Here is a 22,831-nt window from a genome sequence, read left to right as displayed (position 1 = left end):
TAATTGGGATATCGGGGATTTACCTGCTGTTTGTTTCAAGAATAATGATAGCCTTACCACTCTCTTACCACTCTTTTACCACTTTTTTTAATTTTTAATTTTTTTTTATTTTTTATTTTTACTTAATGATTAAGTAAGTGACTATCACTAAAATTATATATTTTTAAAATTTTTTCTTAATGGTTAAGGATGTTAAAAAAATACTTAAAATAAAATGATAAAAAAATAAATACACTACAAGTGGTAAAATAGTGGTAAGTGTATCATTACCCTTGTTTCAATCAGAGGTTGACAAATAGGCAATAGTGGCCGGTGAAAAAACAACCAACAAAGAGGAAAAAAAGAGAGATGAATGGGCTTACTAGAAGTTGATGAACGGAAGACGGTGGCCAGTGAAAAAAGCATGTGGAGCATGCTCCAAGAGATATGTTTTTGTGATTTGGTGTGATTTGCACATTTTTGAAGATACGAGAGCAGGAAGAATTTTTTAACGCTAGAAAATCATTAGGCCAGTGAAAAGAATATGGTTAAATTTACTGTACAAATATTGAGTTTGATGTAGATGTGTTTTATGAAAGTTAGCTAAATTTTGGCCTAACTATGACTTTGCCTAGGCCACCACTAATGCTTAATAGTATATCTAATTTGACTTTCTAAATGTAGAGAATTAAATGTCGTGCAAATTAAAGCAAGTTGTAAAGATGGTGTTGAAGACATGCAGTACTAGAATTAATCCAATGTGTCATGTTGGCTAGGATTTTCCAACTAATTGGTTGGTCATGATCAGCCCAGTCAGCCGATTGAAGTCATCTTTGGCTGGTGACGTGCGTACGTACGTACGTGCTCAGATCGAAAAAGAGCAGGCTATGTTGTTCTTAATTAATTTCTGCACGTTGTCTTTCGTGGCATATACCGCCCAGCTTGTGATTCATAATGAACAGGCCTGTAGGAAAACTCAATTAAGAGGCATATATAATCACCTGCTAAAGTATTGGAGAAAAGTAGTCGAATTGGAGGGTTCTTTTTCCCCATGTGGGTCTCTTCAAATAATAAATAAATAAACAAACAAACAATGTCAAATTGAAAATTATTAATATATAATAACTTAGAATATAATCATACTAAATCACTGATTCACCATAACTAATATTACTAATATATAGCTATACTAATAGTCTAATACTAATTAAACTATTATATTATTATACTAATCATAATAACTAAATCACTATAAGTTTATAATTATATATATTTAGTATCAATGTATTATTATATTCTTTAATGTATAACTATAATATATATTAATATATTAACATATTATAAGAGTTATAGTATAAATTATAATATATGTATAAATTTATAATAGTATTAGTATAGTTAACTTAATATATTCTCATTAAATCACTATAACTACATAGAATATTAGTAATAAGAGTATTACTATTATTTAATATAGTATTACCAATTTATCACTAAAATATAGTATATCAATAATACCGCTAGTATAGTTATTAGTTATAGTATTAGTACTAGTGCATTATTAATTATAGTAAATAAGTTAATAACTATTACTATATACTAATAGACTAAAGTATTAGTGTTTTACTAATATATATATATATATCATAGTATACTATATGTATATATATTAAATTATTAATATATCACAATGTTATATAAGTATTAAACAAAATATCCATGGATAACAAAAAAAAAAAAAAAAAATGAAGCAGGCCAAAACAGCCAGTGGGCGAAAACCCACCCTAGCGGAATAGAAAGCCTAAACATAGATTGAAGCCCAACTGTCCAAGATACCAAAGCGGCATTGTTTTACAAAGAAAAGTCTCCAAGACTTCTTTAATTGAAACGTCGTCATTTCTGGGCTTGGAGAAATGATGCCATTTCATTCATAGCCTTAGGTTTTCCCAAGTCCCCTCCCTTCCCCGTCTCCTATCCTGTGACTTTTCTTTCTTCGTTTTAGTCCTTATCCTCAGAAGTTGCAGCCCCTCTCAACCCTTCCCTTAGTAGCTATAGCCCTCTCTCATGCAGGCTCGCAGTGGCACCGGCAGCCCTCTTTGTGTTGTCTCTCAGCCCTCCCCTACGCAATCGTCTCTCCCATTTTTACAATATGTAAATTTGTAATAATATTTTTAGGGTTTAGGCTTTTATTTTTAGGGATTTTTCATTTTTTTTCTAATTTTCTATTTTTTCTATGTTATTTTGTTTGATTGCACTTATTTGATTTTATGGATATTAGTTTGAAATCCCAGAATCATGTATTTAAGATTTAAGTTTTTGAAATCTGGTATCTCATAAGTCATATATGGGCTTGTGAAATTGTGAAAGTTGGTATCCAAAATAAAGCTTGAGTTTTGGTTTCTATAGTATATATTTTTATTAACAAATAGTACGTGGGATTTGTTTTAATACTGGATAGTGGAAAAATTACAAATAGTATGTGGGATTTGTCTGTGACTTTGAGTCTGTGATTTGTTTATTTTTGTAGTGGTTAACTTTATATCTAATCTAATTATTGGTTGTTTATTTTTCTAGATGGAGTCTTCTACAAATGAATTGCAAGAGTTAACAAAAAGTCAAGATATACCTCCACCCCTACCCCCACCCCCATCCAATGTAAGTAATAAATCGCCGGTCGGTGGGTCACAATGTAGTAGAGTTAGGACAATGGTTTGGGATCACTTTACAAAAATGCTAAAAGGTGATACCACTAAACTTGGAGTTGCATGTAATTATTGTGACACTTCATATGTATGTAATATGAAGACCAACGGTACAAAGTCCATGAAGTATCACATTAAGAAGCAATTTAAGAAATGTTCATTTAAGAAGACAGATAAGTCCTAGATGACTCTTGTTGCGACTAAACTTTGACTCAAATTAATGAATCAAAAATCTAGTGCAGTTTTACCTGCAAGTATACAGGCGTTGTAGTATCTTACAGGATCGAATCCACAGGGAAAGTTGCTTAAAATTAAACTTGTTGAAAAAAATGTGAAAAACTTCACAAAGAGAAAATAAGAGAATGATATGTACAATGGATGGAAAAGTGCAATGAAAATCAAAATTTACTGGTCGTGAACCAGATTCATATTTGTTGGATTTGAGTGCAGCGATGAAATGTAAGGAATTAAAATGCAAGAAAGTAAATTAAAATTGCTGAAATTAATAGACTGAAATTTAAAGGAGAAAGAAAAATAAATGACATTAATTTAAATAGAAGAATTAAAGGTGCAAGGAGAAATAAATGACAGTAATTTAAATAGACAGAAATTAAAGGTGAAAGGAAAAATAAAAGATATTAAACTGAAATTAAATAAAAACAGGAATCGTAAGGAATAGACTTGATGTTTGGAAATCGAGACTGCGTTCTACAATTCTTAATACTTAATGAAGCTTCTTCTAAACAGAAAATAGAATAAGTAAGAAACTAAACTAAAAACTTCCGTGCTGCTTCTTCTTAAACAGGAAATAAAGTAAGTAAAGAACTTAACTTTAAAACTGAAAACAGAAAATAACTTAAAGTAAAAAAACTAAACTCTGTCCGAAACCAACTCCCAAAAACTCTTCAATGTCTTGAACGAAAAGCATGAAAAAAAATCTTAAACTAAAACTATTGAACTCTGAAAACTAACTACTGCCCCGAGAAGAAGGCGTACCCCTAGAAGAAAAACTAACTACTGCCCCGAGAAGAAGGCGTACCCCTAGAAGAAAAACTAACTACTGCCCGACTCCCCTCAAATGCTGCTGCTTCCAGCTAAATATATAGCTGATTCCCTGCTGTTGCTTCCCGTCCACATGAAGAAAAGATAAAGAATTAACTTGCTCAGCTGCTGCACGTTCAACTTCCATGTGCAGAACCGAAAAGCTGCTCCAGCTGCTGCTGCACGTTCAACTGAGTTGGTGTCCGAATGTGTGCTTTTCCTTGCTGCAGCCGTGGCTCCTGCATGTGTGTGGTTTGTTGAGTGCATCTTCGTGTGAGTGGAGTTGCTGTCCATGTGTCTGGGTCCCATGCAAGGTGTTGTCCGAATGTTTTTCTGGTTTTGCACTTTTCTTTGCTGCAGCATGTGTGAGTGGTTGCATCGTGTGAGTGGGTCCATGCATGGTGTCCGAGTGAATGGTCTGCATGTTTGAGTTGGTTGCTGCACGTTCAGTGAATTGGTGTCCTGCATTGCTGCTGTCCGAGTGTGTGCTTCCTTGCATGTGTGAACTGATCTGTTGTCTGAATGATTGCCTGCACTTTACTGCATGTGTGCATGTGTTTTTCCTGCTTTTAGGCCTGGTCTTGCATGTGTGAGTTCTGCTTTGCTGCTGTCCGAATATGTTCTGCATGTGGCTGTCCGAGTGAAGTGTTTTGCATATGTGATTGCATCGTGTGATTTGGTTGCTGTCCTGCATGGTGTTGTCCGTGTGTTCCTGCTGTCCATCCTGCTGCTGTCTGGTGAGTTGGTGTGTTGGTCTGTCAAACGGAGAAGAAAGTCCCCTGCTGCGTCCAGCTGTATGAAAGCAAAGCCGAACACCTCACCTTTCACCCTTCAATCGGCTGGCCCACGTTCACTCATTATTCTCCCACGTTCTCTCCCACGTTCAGTTCCACGTTCTCTCCCACGTTCACTCATTACTCTCCCTTTCCGTGTCCCCATCTTTCCTTTTCTATCTCTTTGTCGTCCATGCCTCAGCACCATTGGTTAGCTTTACTAACCCAGCTTCAATCACGCCTATCTTCTTTCCATAAATGTTGACAGTGTTGAAATGTGCTGGATATGCCTCTCTCGCTGTCTTCTTTTGCTTTCCACTCCTTTGTCTCTTTTATTTATTCATGGCGTGTGCTGCATGTGAGCTGGTCCATGTGGTTTCTGTATGGTCCGAGTAAAGTGTTCTTCTTCACCATCATCCTCTATCTTTCTTCCAACTCAATATCACCACCTACACTGCATCATGCACATATGGTTGTCACTTGTTCACAAACAATAAAAATAACACTCAAAAATAAATTAAAAGAAAAATAGATTATCACAAATAAACTATATATGTGAGGAAATATTGTCCCATTAAATCATAGTTATAAAATTAAGCATAAACATGATATTAATCAATTAAAAATTGCAACTCGTATTTATGCTTGTTAACTATTTTTCCATCTAAAACCAATAATAATGTCATGATGAATTTAAAATACATTGGTTTTAAATAGCTAAAATATGCAATATTTCAGCTCAATCAACTCTAGGTTGGAAGGTGGAGGGAGGAAGTAGTAGTGTGGAACTTGTGCCCATTGCATTTAGTGGTTTGGCTTGCTGAGAAGTCTTAGTAAAGATGATTATTCTTAATGAGTTGTCCTTTAGGTTTGTTAAAGGGAAGAGTTTCAAGAAGTTTATGCTTATGGTTTTTCCTAAATGGGTAGGGATTTCATACCGTATGATGGTTGCCAATGATTGCTTTAATCTATTTATGAGGGAAAAATATAACTTGAAAAATGCTCTTTGAGGGTAACGAAGTTTCCTCACCATGGATACATGGGCATTCATACAAAACCTCAACTATATGTGTCTCACAGCACACTTTATGGATGATGACTAAAAGCTACACAAAATGATTCTTTCCTTTTCTTTGGTTGAAAATCATAAGGGTGATACATTTGATAAGGGCATGGAGATGTGTTTGCATGATTAGGGGTGACCAAAATTACTTGCATTCACTCTTAATAATGCAAGTTCTAATGATGGTGTCGTTTCTTGTTTGAAAAAAAGTCAAGTATAGGATGGAACATGAATTTTTGTATGTTCGATATTGTACCCACATTTTGAACTTAGTCGGTCATAAGGTGTTGAAAGAATATGAGGAGTATATTGCAAGAGTGAAAGGTGTTGGGAAGTATGTTAAATGCTCCCCTCAAAGGTGGAGTACATTCAAGAAATGTGTGGGGTTGGAAAAAATTCAATCCAAAAGCCATGTTTGCCTAGATGTATTGACTAATCAGAGCTCCACCTATCTTATGTTGGAGAGGGCTTCAAAATTTAGAAAAGCTTTTGATTGGTTGGAGGAAGAAGATCCAAGCTTCCTTGGTAGTATTGGAGATAATGATAACAATGATGGAGATGATGTGATGAATAGAAGAAAGTCAACGAAATTAGAGCCTACCAATGCATCCGATTGGGAGAAGCTAATATTGTTTGTGAGGTTTCTTCAATTATTTCATTATCCAACTTTATGCTTCTCGAATGGTGAATATGTAACTTGCAATATTTTTTTCTGGAGTTGGTTACTATTAAAGATGCCATTAACATGAAGTGTAAAGATAAGAAGTCCCGTGATGGGATTAATGGCCACAAATATGAAGAGAATGTTTGAAAATTATTGGGACAACTTAGATAATTATAATATGTTGATGTATGTTGGGATTCTTCTTGATCCTTGCTAAAAGATGCGATATCTTGACTTTGAAATTTGAGAAAACTCTCGATATGGTATGTAATAAATTTACTTTTGATATCTTTTGTGGTTTATTTCGTTTTATCTTCTATGTTATGTAACTTTATTTAACTTATTTAGTTTTAAATTTTTGTGAATAGAACTTGTTGGGGATTTTGTTAATTCTGTAGAGGTGTCAAATTCAATGCCTACTAGCCCTATACTCAATTTCGATTAAAGACTAAAGAGATGAAAAGATTAGTGAGGAAAATTGTTGCTTATGCTTTATAATTGCTTGGTATTTAAATTGTTGCTATTAGCTGCCATTTATTGTAGGAAAATGTTAGTAGAAATAAATGTTAGGAGGACCCCATTCATGACTTGGATGTAGTAGCACAATTAATGCATATGTTCCTCAATGTATCCTGCTCCTTTGAGATTAACACTCACAAAACCATCATCCTCAGTGCTACTATGATCTATCTTGGATTTGGTTTATGATATTGTTGGTTTTTTAATCCATTATGATTACCTTTATCCTAGGTTTTAAAACTCCAATCATATGTATTGAATCATCATTATTTATACTATCAATCATATATAGTAAGATCATCATCAGGTGTATTAATTAACATATGTAATTGTAAATCCAATTAAAGGTCTGATCTACATGCACCCACCCCAAAGGAGAAAGAGAAATTTTACATTTATCAATGATCATGCATGGTTATTAGAAAGAAAGACCAGTCGGTGGGTTCCAATATAACCTGATCAATTAAACAGCTTATAGATTTATTTTGCTTTTACTCACTAAATCTGACTTGGCTTGGTTTTTGCAAATAGATTGCTAAGGGACTTGGCTTTTAGTATTTTGAGTTTGATTGGATCATCCTATAATTGTATTTTATTATTTGTTAGTTATGTTATGTTGTTAACTCATCTTATTTAATATTAGTGTCTACATGTGGACACCGCAGTATCTTAGAGAGAGTGTTTTAGATTATAATTTGTAATAACTTTTGTGTTTTCCTTTTTTAGTTTTGTAACTTCTTTTTTCTTTTATTTGGACTCTTGGAGTCTACTCTTGTAAACTGCATTATCTTCTTCTTCTTTTTTTTATTTTTCTACTTATTTTTTATATAGATAATTTTTCTTTTATCATTTGTTTTCAAGAGAAAGTTTTTTTAGTATTTTTTAGCTTTAAAATGTACAAAATGTCTAGTGGCCCGAAAATAATTGAAATTGGGTAAAAATAAACCAAATTTGGATTGGGCTGAGTGGCCCATTTTGGGCATGGTCCAAACCGAGTGGACCAATTGGACCAAACCGAGTGGACCAAATCGATACCTTTTGGTTCGATTTGGTCCAGTCCTATGTAGTACTCGGTCCAGTCCAAGGTGAAAAAACCTTGGACTGAATACGTTCGGCTAGAGTTTGACGACATAGAGGATGCACTCGGTTGCTATAAAGCCTTCTCAAAATGAATTGGTTTTATAATTTGAACAAATCATACTCGATTGTCAAGCATAGACAAATCATTAATTGGTATAGAGTTTGTGTGTTTGAAAGAAGGGTTATATCGGTATAATCTTAAACTTAAAGAGAGATAAAGAACCGAGGCTCCGGAAGCAATGTATGGGTGTAAGGTGATGATGACAATAAAGAATAATGGAGGCAAATAGGTTGTGTCCAAGTTTATACTCCTTCATAATCATGAGTTGTTGACACCTTGGAGTACAAGTTTACTTCGTGAGCATAGAAGAGTGACACAAACTCAAAAAAATTTAACAGACACGCTAAATGGGTTGGGGATACCAACACTGAAAATAATGTATGTTTTGAGCAAAGGGCACGGTGGTGATTATAATATTGGTTGCATTCCTACGGACATTCAGAATTATTTGAGAAAAGAGAAGGAAGCAACATCTTGAAGAGGGAGACGCATAAAAGTTGTATGAGTACTTTTTGGAAAGCGAACGTAATAATCCAATCTTTGTATACTCGATCCAAGTTGATGTAAATGGGTCAATAGAAAATTGCTTTTGGGCAGGTGGTAGATCACTAGCTACATATCAATATTTTAGGAATGTTGTTACGTTTGACACTACGTACCTAACAAATCGACACAAGATTCCCTATGTCCCATTCACTGGAGTTAACCATCATCATCAATCTGTGATGTTTGGATGTACGTTATTGATAAATGAGACAACCAAGTCTTACAAATGGTTATTGAAAACTTGGCTAGAAGTGATGCTTGGTCGTGCTCCCTCTATAATAATAACTGATGATGAGAAGTCAATAGCTAAGGCCATCATGAATGTATTGCCCAATACTACTTACAAATTGTGCTTATGGCACATCCTACAAAAAGTTCATGAACATCTAGCTCATGTTTACAACAAATATCCACAATTTTAATATGATTTTAACTATTGTATCCATAAAACACTAACTATTGAGAAGTTTGAGTTGGAGTGGACTGAAATCTTATTGAAGTACAAGTTGAAAGAAAATAGTTGGATGCAAACTATTTATGTGAAGAAGGAAAAGTGGGTGCCCGCGTACTTGAGATTTATATTTTGCATTGGAATGTCCACAACTCAACAAAGTGAGTGTATGAACAAGTTTTGTAAAGACTATGTTTGTTCAAGTAGAATGATAAGTGAGTTTGTCCATCAATATAAAAAAGCTTTGAATGCATGTTATCTAAGTGAGAAACTAAAAGATGTAAAGACAAAAACATCGAGGCCAATTATGAAAACTTTTTATAGTATTTAAGAGGCCGTGGCCAAGCTCTATACAAGAAAATCCTTTATGATCTTTTAAGAAGAGTTATTTAGTAGCCAAAAGTTCAAGTTACACAAAACACGTGAGGAAGATGGAAGGAAAATGTTTTTGGTGGCCATTCGTGGGAGAGAAAAGTCGACATATGAAGTAACACTTGGGAGCGAGAAACATTTTGTGTCTTGCACATGTCTTATGTTTGAATTTATTGGCTTTCTATGCCGACACATCCTACATGTTTTGACAAGAAAAAATTGTTTGGACCTTATACTACAATCATATGTGTTAGAGAGGTGGACTATCAATGCAAAGAGTCGCATGGTAGAAGGGATATGTGTCAATGAGGGGCCATTAGTGACAATCCCAACTACATTTGATAAGAAACATCATTTGATCAGACAGTTTTATATAGTTGCTGAGATGTGATCACTATCTATTAAGAAATATAAGCATGTTTCACGGGGAGTAGAGACTATTTATCAAGAGCTTCTCTTGATGAGTGATGATGGTGGTAGTGGTAACACAGGGGGACATGTTGTTGAGAGCCAAATAGTCAGCAAAGTTTCATTGCAAGATCTCACAATCATTGTTTCTAAAGGTAGGCCCAAGACTTTACGACAAAAGAATCCAAAGGAAAATGTGCAAACAATGAAGCGACGATACAACATTTGTAAACAAGAAGGGCATGGTAGAACAAAATGTCCATAACATGAGTACTTGCAATGATTTCATTATGTTTCTAATGATGTCGTATGATCCTTGTGTGAAACTTTTAACTTGATGATTTTTTTTTTAATAGTGGTATGGGCGAACCAAGTTCAACTACATTACCTCCACACCCGACCACCATGTCCATAACATTTGATATGTATGAATACTAATCTTATCTTAAACATTTTATATTTAAATGTTTGATTTGATCACTTATTCCAAAAAAAAATCTTGGTTTGTAGGAATATTAAATTTCCACCAATGTCAAATGATGAAGAGTATGAAGCATCGTGAAATTTTAACTTTTCATAAGAGAATTAATTATTGGGCAGCTGATGGAGTGGACTTTCGTTAAATTATTGAAGCATTGATGAAGAGAATCAATATTTTTTGTACACATGATATTTTGTAGCTATTATACTTTTGTAGCCATAAAACAATGGGACCCTTGATACTTTTGTTGGTTGTAAGTTACCTGTTTCTATAGTAGATTCATGAAAATTGCTTTTGTTAATTAGGATATGAAATTGCTTCTACTTTTAAAACTGATTGGTGGAACTGTGACTACTCAGGTGCCATTGAGAAAAAACAATTGGTGGCTATAATGATTTTTTATGGCACGTGAGCATTTTGTTTTTTCAACTTATTAAAAGTAATCTACTACTGTTCTTCTTGAGAGATTTTATTATGACCAGGACAGCAATAGTACATGATGTATTCATCCCTATAAAACATGACTTTCTCTCAAATTTGAATTCACCTCAGAAATAGTTTAAATCCCATAAACCCAAGATTCACTAATAAATAGTCATCAGCCTTTCTCGCTCAAATTTGAAAGTATTTCCATCAGCCTTTTCTCCTTTTAAATTTCATTTGGTCAAAGAAAAATAAACTATAAAAAACAAAGGCTTCCAACAAGTTCTAACATTAAAATGAAACGCAAAAGGATCAAATAGCTATTAGCTGGAGTTTAGATTTACAATACGTTTACAAAAGACAACTTCAAAATGATGAGTGGGTCACCATAGAAAGATCAAATATAGAGATAACAACAATATTGACCAAGTCCTGAAAGTGCTCACACCATAAGAAAAATAAATACAACTTGTCTTCAAAAGCCAAGTACATCTTAATATAGTATTAAACGATTTACAAAGCATGGAAGTTCATAAAATTTCAAAGTAAGAAATAAGGCAAAAAATATAATCCAAGATGCAATCAAGACACATTTGTATTTCTTCTTCAACGATTGGAATTTTATGTATTCAATTTTTGCACGTTTATCTACTATTCTTTCATTTTTTTCAATGTGTTAATTCTAAGGTTCGTTTACCACAATCCGGTTGTTCTATTTCAAGATCAACCCATTCAAAAAAGTAGCACAGTTTTTTATTCTTATAATTTGGACAATTGAAAAACCACTTTCCAAAACTTTTTGGGTTGCCCAACATCCGCATTTTGGAGGGTATGCCGCAATAACATATCGGTCTCTATCATGATATCACATCATCTCTTGCACTCTTTGACACTTTGGAGAACACGATTCAGCAGAAGAAATCAAAACATATTATTTGAATATTATAGTAATAAAATTATATATTCAAAATATCCTCCAATCTCTTTTGAGTTAGTTTTGCCACTGGATTTGTTTCTTTTTTAAATTTAGAAAAGTTGCTCACTAGATGAATATATATATATAGCAAGTGGGCTTATATACTATCATTTTTTCACAATACTAAAAGAAATAATTTAAGTGAATGCGTCAATGTTCTAATTTGCACTCAAACTATTCATCTAGCTGCAACTCGATTTCATCTGCAATATTTTTACTGCATGCATTAATATAACTACAATGACTAGGAAAAACAAGTTTTGGGTAGGAAGATAAGCATAAAGTTTATAGAACTTGGTCTCCATTAGTCCTTATCACAGTCGTTTTCTAGATAGGAAAATAGCATTACTCGATTATTGTAGGGGTTTTGCGAATTTTTTAAGTTAATTCCTTAACACAGATCAAGACCAACTAAGATTGTAGGATCAAGCTAAGGCAATAGGTCCTGATTGAATATCTGACCTCACTTATAAATTACAACACACAAATAGCTTTAGTACTAATTTTTGGTTTCAATATTTCTACCAAAAGATGAAGAAAATGAATGCCATCAGTGAATATGAAGAAAATGAATGCCATCAATGAATGAAGAAAAGGAAAATGCAGAAAATAAAACCCGAATACAGAGAATAAAACTCTATGAACATAGAAAGTGAGAACGTAGAAAGTGAGAGAATAATACCCTAAACACAGAAAATAAAATGCAAAGGAAATACTTATGAACGCCGGGGTCTAGCATGAGTTGTCGTGGGAGTAGGAACAACGTTCCTTTTGTTCGTCGTCAGTGTGCCTCTCCGTTCGTGGTGTGGGATTGCTGCTGCCTTAATGGAGAGTCGAAATAACAGAGGGATGGGGGAGGGGGCGAGACTAGAAGGAGAAAGATGGGAATCGGTGTATGCTAGTTCTCCTTTATGGGTTTTCCTGGGTGCCAACATGGTATATTATAATTATTAACTTGTGTGAAATTAATTTTTATGCCCATTCGGCCTGAAAGTTTTTCTCCAAGAAAAACTCTACAAACTGATGCATGCCATCATGATTAGTAAATTAATTAATAGGCCGCATAGTTTGGCTTGTTGCGTCAGAGAGATTATAAATTTCTTAAGACTACTTAATACCGTATGTACCTCAATTATTCTAATTTTTTGTTTTATTTATGCATGTCTGATCTCTTCCCTAGCTTGCATTTGATCATATCTTCCAAAAGTATTTATTCACGATACTTTCAGTTTTAAATCAGCTCAAATCATTTTATCGGCCGTGTCAGTCAAAGGTATATATATATATATAACTAACTACTCATATTTTTTTATTTTTTTAATGGTTAAGAAAGTGATTATTAGTAAATTTATATTTATATTTTATTTTTTCTTATTAATGATTAAGAATGTTTAAAAAATACTTAAAAACAGGAAAACAAAAACAAAAAACTCATTTACAGTGCATATTTGGTGTACACATTGATGTTTACACTAGCATTTTCCTATAATATGCAGATCATCATAGGCTTCCAACGTAATTTGACTTTCCTATATATAGGACCGGGACGTACACGTTACACATTTGATGGGGATATACATCTATACATAGATCAGAAATTTCGTGCATCAGCAAGCTGCTATATAGATAAATATATATACATACATATATATATATATATATGAAGTTTTGCTACATATAAGTATAGTCGCACACTAATCTATGTATCAATACTGATTTATTCATACTTAAAATTTAAATTAACATTATTTTCAATAAAATCTACTTTTTGACCAATTACATCACATTAATACACAGATTAGTACACAATTACGCTTGCAACTATATGTTTCCATATATATGCAAAGAATGTCGTGCAAAACCGTTAAAAAAAATGGTGTACGTTAGTGTTGGGTCTGTTAAGTTGACCGCAGAAACGGAAGTAGTAGTACAAGCTGGCCAAAGTTTCCAAGATTAATGCTAGATATGAGGTACGCGGTAGGGGACCATTCTAGTAGAAGATCTTTCATGACATATTCTCCTTAGTTAATGAACTTTGTTATGGTGTTTGAATGAATGAAATTCTATTAGAAAGTACAGAAGCATAATATATTAGAATATTCCACGTAACTTTTGTAAAGCCCAGGCTGTTTACAGCGCGCGCAGCCGTGATTAAGGAGAGTACGTACGCCAATTGATATTACATATATATGTTCTAGATATTCTACCACCTTCAAAGTGAATGGCCAGTCATGTCTGACCGCAGCCGCCAGGTTGAGATAAGATTTGGCCCATTGTGGGTTTAAAACTGAATATATTTCCATTAATTTGTTAATGTTTGGCTTACCTACTGTCTATCGTCTACGTGAAAAGTTCTTTGAATTCCCTGACATCTATTTGTTTTTTCATGGTTTTTTAAACCGTTAATCTTCTCTAACAGACAAGTCTAACGACCGGGCGTACAAGAGATCATGAACCAAATTAAGTGGAAGCATAGAGGATGGTACAATTAACACAACACATTTACAAGAAGAGAAAAAGGCAATTCTAATGTTCGGATAGAATTTGGAAAGAACTGAATGATATTGTACGTCAAATAAATTAATGAATATGAATGGAAAAAAAAAAAAAAATAACAATCAATACATGTGCGATGATCAGTGATCATATATATCAAATCATCAAACGAAGATCGACTTTAGGAGCCATCTTCCCAAATAATAACTTCAAATCATTCTCCAAGGGTGTCAAGTTCAAGTCCAAGCTGCAGACAACCCTCGTACTGTTAGATCTCTTCATCAGCACCGGCACTTTGGCGTGATCTACGGGATTCAGAATGGAAAATAACCCGTCATTCGCTCTATGCCGCTTCATATGCCCACCCAAAGCCTGCCCCATGGAGAACGTCTGTCCACATATCGAGCACTCATGCATCTTGGGTTTATTATGCCCTGCAGAACTCTGCAACTTGGTCTGATCCTTGTGTTCTTCCCCCATCAATCTTGGCTTCTTGTGGCTGGCTCTGTGGCCACCCAGCGCTTGGAATGATGAAAACTGACGGTTGCATGTCTTGCATTCGAAGACATGAACCGGACGTGGACATGTTATAGGCTTTGTGTCTGCTAAGCCGACGCCATGAGACAGCAGCATCAGACACTTCGCCATCATGTCTTTATTCCCTACATCTTGTGATCTCATTCTCTTCATGGCCATCTATAATCAGGACGTATCTAACGTTCGTTGGGGACTCTTTAAGTAATTGTAGGCTGAACTTGATAACGTACTTTACTGGTATGGAAACTTTGAACTGCACATATGTATGAGGAAGAAAGAGGCTGCAGCTTTGGTATTTAAAGACGAGGGGAGTTTGAAGCGTGCGGTTTTTTTGACCATGTTTTTAAAGGAATGTAAGGTGTTGGGTTCCTCGTTCGTAAGAGGCAACTTTTGACTATTTGTTTGACTGGGTCCACACTTTGTATGCTAAGAAAAGTAATTAGGGGATGATATCTCCAGGTACGAGACACTCTTATATTTTGGTACCGCGTCGGCCGCTACCCATTGAGGAAGTCTCGTAGCTCAAGTGAAAAGTGGCTTTTATTTTTACAAAACCACGGCGTGGCCACGGCCTGTGGAGGCCACTGGTTCGTATCAACCTGGGCCACCGTAGGTTGCCCTCTCGAAAATAGAATTTTTGCTTTAAAAAAAATTAATTATTAAGGAAGTGGTGACTATATATATTAGTGAATTTTTATTTTCTTTTTAAATTTTTTTAATGGTTAAGTATGTTTAAGAAATGTTTAAAAGTCTTTCGAAAAAAAAAAAAAGAAATGTTTAAAAGATAAAAAAAAAAAAAAATAACGTTTGATGTGCACCCAGTATTGTCCAAGATAAATGTTATATAAAGTTATGGAATGCACAAGTGTTATACAATCGTTTTAAAAAAATATAGTAGAGTTTATTATTAAAAAGTTATTTTTTTTTTTCATCTAGGTCCAGTTTGACTCACTTTAATTTCTTAAAAGTGATTGTGCAGCGCTTGCACACTCCACTACTGCAAGTATCATTTCTCATAGAAGAGAGGTAGAAAATGGACAACGCTAGTCAGCTGCGCATACTGCTGGTACATTTTTTTTCTTCTTTTTTAACTATTTTTTAAACATCTTTAAACATTTAAGAAAAACATAAAAATTTGCTAATAAATACTTTATTAATTATTAAATAAAAAAATAAAATAAAATATATGAGTAGTCAAAATGAGGGGATAAAACCATGAGGTAAGTTAACATTTAAAAAAAATAGATAAGAAAATAAAACCCGGAAAATTAAATAAGCGGAAGAGAAAGGTTGGACATGAGATCAGGATCATATGAGGTTGGATAAGATAATGTAGGATAAAATATTTTTTAGACCCGCCACACCCAACACTAATGTGTGTGTGTGTATATATATATATATATATAGTGTGTGTGTGTGACGTAAACGAGCGGGAATCGTGTAAAAAATAATTCTACAAGCAAGTCATGCTAAACCAATGACTAATATTCTAAAATATTGATTAATATGAAGTAACTAATTTCAATAGGCGGGATAAAAAAAAATGCTATTTTGTTGCATGCTCCAGTTATATGGTTTATTTTTCTTCATTGACATAGCACCAGTATCATGTCGTGCCACTTGGTTTCTTAAAAAAATATAATAAAAATAAATATAAAAACACAAAGGTATATAAAAGAAAAAGTCTAAATGAAGCCAAGTTGGGGAATGGATTGCACGCCAATCCCACCTATACCATATAATGAAACATGTCATCTGATATCAATTGAACCAGACTTCAAAATTCAAACTTGGTACCAGAGCCATAACTAATAGGGCTGTTCAAACGGGCCGGATTAAATCCGACCCGGCCCGGAACCCGAATTACCGGGGTTCCGGTTATGGGTTTCGGCCCGGATTTTATCCGGGCTGGAACCCGCATGGGACAAACCGAATTTATCCGGTCCGGATCCGGGTTTCAAATCCGGGTTCCGTATTAGTAACCCGGTGTAACCGGGTTTGTATAAATTGCAAAGAAAAAAAAACCTAACCCGTCTACCCCCCTCTCTCTCTCTTGTTCATCTGCTGCCGTCGCGCTCTCTCTCTCTTTCTCTCGTTCATCTGCTGTCCTCTCTCTCTCTCTCTCTCTCTCTCTCTCTCTCTCTCTCTCTCTCTCTCTCTCTCTCTCGTTACGAGCTCAGAAAAAACTTCAAACCCTAGCCTCCTTCGTTGTGCCCACTGACCCCGTGACGGCGTGACCCATCATCGTGACCACATCGCTGACTCAGAAGAAACTTCAAACCCTAGCCTCCTTCGTCGTGCCCACTGAACCCCGTGACGGTGTGACCCATCATCGTGACCCCATCGCTGAGTCATCTTCATCTCTTTTATCGCCAAATCGTCTTCATCTCTCTCATCGCCGAAACTCGGAAGCCCCTATCTAGTGCCGAGACCTAGTTGATTTTTATCGCCGAATCGTCTTCATCTCTCTTATCTGCTATTTTATTTTTGGGTTCTATTCGGTTTTGGGTATTTGTTTTCTCTGTTTGTATTGTTTTCTCTTTGTTGATTTTAGGTTTGTTTTGATGAGAATGTTTTGAGTATTTTTATGGGATGTGTTTATATGCTATCAGTAGTCGAACAAGGGTTTTTTTTTTTTGCTAGATCTACTCTTTCTTGTTGACGATGGGGTGGTTCTGTTTCTAGAAAACAACACACACACCCGGGTTCTATCCAATCCGGGTTTTGAAAAACCCGGATTTATCCGGATTCCGGCCCGTATTAGAACCGGGTTAACTCGGTGCGGGTTCCGGCCCAGATTTAACATCCGGGTTCCGGTCCGGGTACACCCAGATTTCCGGGTCGGAACCCGGATGAACATGCCTAATAACTACGCTAACCCATCTTTCTTTCGATCCCAATGGCCCTATCCGGCGATCAAGCTGCATTTATCTTTCCCAACATCACTCCCTTGGTTTCTTTTAGGGTTGACGGAACCAATTGTCTGAATTGGACCACCCAATTCCTCCCTCTTCTACAAAGCCATGATTTACTTGGCATTGTAGATGGCTCCGAGACATGTCCTCCTCATTTTGTCATTAATGCTGAAGGCAAACTTACCACTACCATTGTTCCTGAGTATATGTTATGGCAGAAAAAGGACCAATTCATTTAGGCATGGATAAATGCCACTCTCACAGAGAAAATTTTGTCTACTGTTTATGGACAAACAACTTCTCAACAGTTATGGACCACCCTGTCTAACAGATTTGCCCCACATTCTCGATCTAGAATTTCCCACCTTATAAGAGAATTGCAAACTCTCCGGCCACCAAGGGTCCAAGTCATGCACTGACTATCTTCTTAATGCCAAAAACTGGTCTAATCAACTTGCAGCGGTAGGAAAATCTATTGATGATGAAGATCTGATCTCATATGTTGTTGGAGGCCTCAATCCCTCATATCATCCATTTATCACCTCTCTTAACTTTGCCACTCGAGAATCCTCTATTACCTTTGATGATTTTCAAAACGAGTTGCTCAACTATGAGCAATTTCTAAAGACCCAACACAAATCATACCACCAAATAATACCAACATAGCCTTCTTCACTCAAAAAACCAAACCCAATTACCACCACAAAAAGTCCAACAAACCATTCTCCTTCAATAAACCCTCTGGTTCCAGACCATCCAACAACCCCAATCTTCCTTTTTGGTCAAATGGGAAAAATTAGAATTCTAATTCTAGTCCATTTTTTCAAAACTCAAAACCTCATTGTCTGATTTGTGGCAAAATAAACCATCAAGCACTTGATTGATATCCCATAGGATGGACTACTCCTATCAAGAAAGACACCACCCTGCACAGCTGGCTGCCATGGCTGCCCATACTTGTCACACCAAAGGATAATCAACCTTGGTTTCTAGATAGTGGTGCTAACAACCATGTTACCTCTGCTTTGGATAACCTTACCATCGATCAACAACCATATCAAGGTCTAAGTCAAGTAACTGTTGGAAATGGGGGAGGTTTGATCATAGACAACATTGGTTCCTTTATTCTTCAAACCCAAAACAGTTCTTGCTTTATCTAATATTTTACACTATCCTCAGGCTTCTTCTAATCTTCTTTCAATCCAACAACTTTGCCAAGATAATAATTGTTATTTTGTGCTAACTACTTCATATTTTGTTGTGAAAGATCTGCAAACCAACAGAATCCTCCTTCAAGGTCAGAGTAGAGCAGGCCTCTATCCAATCCATTTCCAACCAAATAAGTGGCAGCAAACAGCTTCAAACAGATAATGAAGGAGAATATCACTCTAAATCATTTAAAACTTTTCTAATAGAAAATGAAATTTTGCATAAACTGACATGCCCTCATACTTCTGAGCAAAATGGCATTTCTGAAAGAAAACATCGACATATAACATAAACATGCCTTACACTTCTTGCTCAATCACATCTTCCATCTGAACATTGGGTTGATGCTTTTCTTACAGCCACTTATCTTATCAACAGAATGCCACCACCTGTTCTTGATAATCACTCACCTTATCTTCTTTTATTTCATAAACAACTAGACTACAACCTTCTTAAGACATTTGGTTGTGCTTGTTACCCACTTCTAAGACCTTACATTACTCATAAGTTATCATATAGAAGTAAAAAAGTGCATCTTTTTTAGCTATGCTTCAAATCAAAAAGGTTATGGATGTTATGATATTCAATCTGGTCCCATCTATATTTCCCGCCATGTAGTATTTGATGAAAATACTTTTCACGCTGCAAACTCCATCTCCAATTCCACATCTCCTGCCGGTACATCATCATTCACCACCAATTCCATTTCCACACCTATTTTACCTACTGCTACTCAAATCTTGAAGGATATTCCATTGGACACTACTGTTCCAATCACAACAGGTATATCTCCATCTATCTCACCTACAAATACTTCTATTTTTTCTATCTCTATTGATATAGCTCCTGCATATATGTCTCCCAATGACAATTCTCAAACACAAGACCTCTCAGCCCCAACTGCACCCTTACCTATGTCCAATTTCTCTCCTCCACAACAGATAGTCACCAGATCCCAAAGCAATTCTCTCAAACCCAAACAAATTCCTAATTATTACCTTTATTCCTCAACTGAACATCCTGTTCAAGCCCTCTCCTCATTATGCTTCCATCTAAACCACGAACCTAAAACCAAGCAACTAAAGATCCCAATTGGCAAGTAGCCATGCAGCTTGAGTTTAATGCTCTCATTACCAATAAAACTTGGACCTTATGTCCTAGACCCTTTGATAAGCATGTAATCCAAAATAAATGGGTTTTTAAACTCAAAGAAAAGGTAAATGGCATAATTGACAGGTACAAAGCAAGGCTTGTAGTCAAAGGTTTTGAGCAAGAACATGGAATTTATTTCCATGAAACATTTAGTCTAATCATAAAACTTACCACCATTAGACTTGTGCTTGCTTTGGCAATCTACCACAATTGGGTTATACAGCAATTGGACATACATAATGCATTCTTGCATGCCACCTTGAGGAAGAGGTATTTATGGAGCAACCTAAAGGGTTTGAAGACAAAAAATTTTCCTCACATGTCTGTTGACTTCACAAGTCTCTCTATGGCTTGAAACAAGCCCTAAGGGCTTGGTTTACGAGACTATCTCAAAGTCTCTTGGAACTTGGATTTACTGGATCATCTGTTGATACTTCTTTATTTTATCTCAATCGGAATTCTATCACTATTCTTATTTTAATATATATTGATGATATATGGTGGTGAGTAATTCCTCTAATGCAGTTGCTGCTCTTCTCCAACAACTCAACCAAGATTTTGCAATCAAGAACTTGGAAGATTTATTATATTTTCTTTGCATCCAGGTCTCTCGAACCTTTGATCATCTTCATCTTCATCAAGATAAATATATTTTAGACTTTGTTGCTCAGATGACTAACACAATATAAAATTAACAATTATAAATTAAATACATAATATAAAATATAAATAAAATACGAAGCAGTAATACATATAAAGAGTATGGGTAAGAGAGAAGCAAACTCAGTACGTTAACAAAATTCGGCCCCACTGCCTACGTCCTTGCTTCAAGCTACCCCTTAAGAATCCCCAAATTCATTATTCAACTTCTTTCAGGTGGAGATACAAACCTACTACACCTTTAAACAACACCGTTACAAAGGATCTGTATAGAACACCTTCTGCACTTACAATCACCTTACAAGTGGTGATTCAACTATTCCCTGTGTAGAACACTTTCTATATGTACAAGGGTTATACACACCCTTTTACTGATACAAGAGCTGATAGTGAGTAGGTTATTAGAAAACACTCCTCAATGAGTGAAATAAAAATAATACCGTACAAACTATATCTTTTAAAATGAACAAAGGTTAAGGCTCAATGTTGAAAAGAGAGAATGAAAGTTTTGAACGAATGTTGTATGCTCTTGGTGTTGTGAATTTGAAGCTTTCAAATTATTTATTTATAGGCATATGAGATTTTATATTCAAATTTAAAAAGATTTACATGTAAAAAATAACATCATTCACTTTTAAAAAAAATTCAAATAAAAGTTTCTACTTTTTCAATTGTCAAAAACAACATCATTCATTTTTCAAAAAATTTAAATAAAATTTTCTTCTTTTTCATTTGTCAAAGAAAACATCATTCACTTTTCAAAAATTTCAAATCTAATTTTTTTACTTTTCGCATATGACAAAATGATACTTTTCAAATTTTTCAAACAAAATCATCTACCTTTTGCATAAGTCAAAAAGAGCATCAATCAATTTTAAAAATATTCAATTAAAGTATGCACATGTGAAAGATGACAGTCAATCATCTTTAATATTTTCAAAATTCAAAACTTTAATCATGTCATCTTATGTAAAAAATGACAATTAATCATCTTTCAAAATTTTTATGCACAGGTGGAAAATGTATTTTAATGTTTTATGATAAAATATTAATTTTGAACCTTAATCCTAAATTCAAAATTTTCAAGAGATGTACAATATTTCTCTATGAGTTTTAATGTGAGTTATTCCCTTCTTACCCATACTTAGTTTCTTGATGTGCTTGCCCCCATTATATAGACAACTTGAGTTTGAGACTCCTTTATTTTTTGAATTTGTTTGTTATCATCAAAATCTATATGTAGATATATAATTACATAAACTTGAAATCTTGGGTTCAACATACTTGTTTAAAATGATGGGAGTTAAACCAGTTTCAACCCCCTACACCTCTAGTGGAAAATTGTCCAAGCATACCGGTGAACCCCTTTTTGATCCATCTACTTACAAACATATTGTGGGAACTCTCCAATATTGTACATTGACTCGGCCTGATATTGCCTACAGTGTTAATCAACTATGTCAGTTTCTTCATTGTCCAACAACAGTCCATCTCATGGCAGTAAAGAGAGTGCTTTGATATTTAAAAGGAACCATTGAACATGGACTTCATAACAACAAAGGGTCCTTATCTTTGCATGGTTTTTGTGACTCAAATTAGGCTGGTAGCCCTAATGATCGCAAGTCTACTACAGGCTATTATATTTTTCTAGGTCTATGCTTAATTTCTTGGATGGCAAAGAAGCAACCTAGTATTGCTAGATCAAGCACTGAGGAGGAGTATAGATCAATGGCCCTCACTGTTACTGAATTATATTGGATTCGAATGCTAGTTAAGGAACTTGGTTTTCCTCTTCATTCACCTCCTTGCTTATGGGTTGACAACATTGGAGCACTTTCATTATCCTCTAACCCTGTGTTTCATCTAAGGACTAAACACATAGAGGTTGATTACCATTTTATTTGGGAGAGAATTTCTAATAGGGACATTCTTGCTCGTTATATTTCGACCATATCCCAACCATCAGATATTTTCACAAAGGTCTTGTCCTATAGCAGATTCTATATGCTTAAAGACAAGCTAATGGTTCAACCTCTCACCATCAACTTGAAAGGGGCAGTTAACCAACCAATTCAAAATACAAAAGAATCCAACATTATCCAATCCAGTAAATAAGCCAAGAACTTCTCAAGCGGATCATCACATGGATAACTACTTTGAATTTTGTATTTTATTCTATTAAAATGTAATCTAGTTTGTTATGTATTTGGATTCTTTCCACTCTTGTAAACATTATATATACTTAATGAAACATGTCATCTAGTAGCAATTGAACTAGACTTTGAAATTCAAATTGCAAAAAAGTTGGAGCTTGATAAGGAGG

The 22,831-nt window shown here is 34.9% G+C and overlaps 1 protein-coding gene and 1 pseudogene across 1 annotated transcript; one reads left to right on the top strand and one right to left on the bottom strand.

Annotated features, from left to right (window-relative positions):
• Positions 1-14,003: 14,003 nt before the first annotated feature.
• LOC122278891 (zinc finger protein ZAT11-like) lies at positions 14,004-14,827 on the bottom strand. Its single transcript, XM_043089099.1, has one exon. It carries the CDS (start codon positions 14,729-14,731, stop codon positions 14,192-14,194), a length of 540 nt encoding a protein of 179 aa, XP_042945033.1. The 5' UTR covers positions 14,732-14,827; the 3' UTR covers positions 14,004-14,191.
• A 3,131-nt stretch (positions 14,828-17,958) lies between these two features.
• LOC122280249 lies at positions 17,959-18,083 on the top strand (annotated as a pseudogene).
• The last annotated feature ends 4,748 nt before the right edge of the window (positions 18,084-22,831 follow it).

This window comes from Carya illinoinensis, chromosome 10 (genome assembly GCF_018687715.1).
Source record: "Carya illinoinensis cultivar Pawnee chromosome 10, C.illinoinensisPawnee_v1, whole genome shotgun sequence".
Classification (NCBI taxonomy): domain Eukaryota; kingdom Viridiplantae; phylum Streptophyta; class Magnoliopsida; order Fagales; family Juglandaceae; genus Carya; species Carya illinoinensis.
This window is presented reverse-complemented; position numbering and strand designations above follow the sequence as displayed.

Coding starts and splice junctions, on each gene's coding strand:
- LOC122278891 (XM_043089099.1), bottom strand. CDS start 14,731: ATGGCCATGAAGAGAATGAGATCACAAGATGTAGGGAATAAAGACATG.